This window comes from Nannospalax galili, unplaced genomic scaffold, assembly GCF_000622305.1.
Source record: "Nannospalax galili isolate Female #2095 unplaced genomic scaffold, S.galili_v1.0 scaffold262, whole genome shotgun sequence".
Lineage (NCBI taxonomy): Eukaryota > Metazoa > Chordata > Mammalia > Rodentia > Spalacidae > Nannospalax > Nannospalax galili.
The window spans coordinates 994,206-996,723 of NW_008348083.1; the positions used below are offsets into that span (position 1 = coordinate 994,206).

Sequence of the window (2,518 nt, forward strand, 5' to 3'; positions counted from 1 at the left end):
TTACTTAGAATTTATTGAGAACTTGCCACATGACAGGCACTAATCTCTAAACATAGTCCTTTGGTATTATTGTTACAGTACTGCTAGTGGACCAGATCATCATCACACATTTTATGGATGAAGAGAACGATATCAAGAAACTACCCAAGAACAAACATCTTGTTGCAATGTGGTTAAGTCCAGTTTAATTTTATTTCTGGCTGCACTAACCCCTCTGGCTTGTACAATCTATGTGCATTAATAATTTGTTCCTGATAAAGTCATCCACGGTTTAGCTTCCTGGAAAACTGTACTTTTCCAATCTTACCTCCAAGGCCGTTTGCTGTATCTGCATTGCTAGAATTAGATACACCCATGGAATTCCAGAAAAGTGTGGATGGGGCTGGGAACTTGGACATTACCAATGAAATAATATATTTTCTGATTCAAATCTGACAATTCTCCTGGTTCTTGGTCCTCTTACTTGGTCACTTCATTCACACAGAAAATATATATCAGATACTTTAGTTCCAGCACTTAGGTGTCACAGTATTCATATTTATTTAGACTGTCTACAGATCATCATTCTAACACAAAAATTAAAGCCTTCAATAATGGTCGGGGATATTCAATGGATCTCCACTTTACCTTTCCAAACCTGCTCTTTCATTTGAATACAAAGCTTGCCAACTCAGCTAGTCTAGACCCAGCTTGTTCCAGTGATCTTGTATCTCTACCTTCTAAGCATTAAATTACAGGCATTCTGGAATGCCCATCAGGCATTTACATGTGTTCTATTGACCTTAAGCCTGGTCATCATGCTTGCTGCTTGTGCAGCAAACATTTTAACTGCTGAGGTACCTCAGTGGGTAGCTCTTAACTGGAGTGTGGCCAAGTGTTTCTTTCACATAGTACAAGTTGCTTACTTTCTGTTTCATGTCCGTTGCAGACATCATTAATGAGACTCAGTCCTCTTATCTACTGATTCTACTGTGGCCACATAACTCTTCTCAAGATGGCATTCCAGGAAACCACTAAAAATTGATGGAAATTGTCATGGAGATGAAAGTAGTTTGTCATCTCAGTCTTCTTGAAATAGATCTGTTCTTCCTGAAGATAAGACATTTTATTAGACATGAGGGATGTCAATCAATCAGAGTCCACTGACTTCATTCTGATGAGCCTCTTCAGATCAGGCTCACATCAACTCCTCTTTTCCCTGGTGGCTACCATGTTTATTATGGGCCTTCTGGGAAACACTACTTTACTCTTCTTGATTCGGTTGGATTCCCGTCTCCACACACCCATGTACTTCCTGCTCAGTCAGCTCTCCCTGCTAGATGTTTGTTTCCCCCTGATCACCATACCCAAGATGGTATCGGACTTTCCTAAAGAAGAAGGTTTGATATCCTTTGGAGGTTGTGCAGCTCAAATATTTTTCCTGACCATGATGGGTGTGGCTGAGGGTGTCCTCCTGGCCCTTATGTCTTATGACCGTTATGTGGCAGTGTGCCATCCTCTGCAGTATCCTATACTAATGAGACACCATGTGTGCCTGCTTATGGTGAGTGCTTCCTGGCTAGCAGGTATGCTCAATGCCTCCATTCAAACCTCTGTCACTCTAAACTTTTCCTACTGTGCCTCTAGAATTATAGACCACTTCTTCTGTGAGGTGCCAGCATTATTAAAGCTCTCCTGTTCAGATACCTCCATCTATGAGTTAGCACTGTCCATCTCTGGGGTACTGATCCTTATGCTCCCTCTTTTGCTCATCATCACCTCCTATGGCCAAGTACTGAGAGCTGTTCTACATATGCATTCAGAGAAGGCCCGGAATAAGGCCTTCACTACTTGTTCTTCACACATCACAGTAGTGGGACTCTTTTATGGTGCAGCAGTGTTCATGTATATGGTGCCTGGTTCACACCACACGCCTCACCAGGACAATATGGTCTCCCTTTTCTACAGCCTTGTGACTCCTACGCTCAACCCCCTTATCTACAGTCTGAGGAACCGAGAGGTACAGTTTGCTTTGATTAAAGTGCTAAGCAGAGTTGGACACTGGCAAAAGTGACAATTACATGAGGAACTACGGGTGCAATTCAGATCACTCACTCCACATATTTTCTAAATGTATTTATTTCTGCATAGTAAAGTTGTCAGACTTTTTCAAGGCCGATTGTCTGCCCTTTGTCCTTTTCACCAGCTTTATAATGATCTGAGTTCACGTTTTCTCCTACATAATCATGGAAAACAAAATTAATAGTATCAGTCACTTTTGGCTTATCCTTTCTCTTGGCATGTATTGTTTTCATATTTTAATTTTAATTTATTTATTATTTTTATTTTATGTGTATGAGCGTTGTCTTAGTTTATTCTTCATTGCTGTGACAAAATACTCTGACCACTACCAACTTGGGGAGGAAAGGGTTTATTCAGCTTACATCTCCCAGATCACAGTTCATTGGGGAGCCCAAGGTAGGAACTCAGGGCAGGAACCTGGAAGCAAGAGCTGGAGCACAGGCCATGGAGGAATGCT

The 2,518-nt window shown here is 41.4% G+C and overlaps 1 protein-coding gene across 1 annotated transcript; it reads left to right on the forward strand.

The window, feature by feature from the left end:
- The first annotated feature begins 1,114 nt into the window (after positions 1–1,114).
- On the forward strand, positions 1,115–2,053 carry LOC103743338 (olfactory receptor 2Z1). The gene has a single exon (XM_008844594.1). It carries the CDS (start codon positions 1,115–1,117, stop codon positions 2,051–2,053), a length of 939 nt encoding a protein of 312 aa, XP_008842816.1.
- The last annotated feature ends 465 nt before the right edge of the window (positions 2,054–2,518 follow it).

Excerpts from the sequence above, each read along its gene's own strand:
- LOC103743338 (XM_008844594.1), top strand. The coding sequence starts at position 1,115 with ATGAGGGATGTCAATCAATCAGAGTCCACTGACTTCATTCTGATGAGC.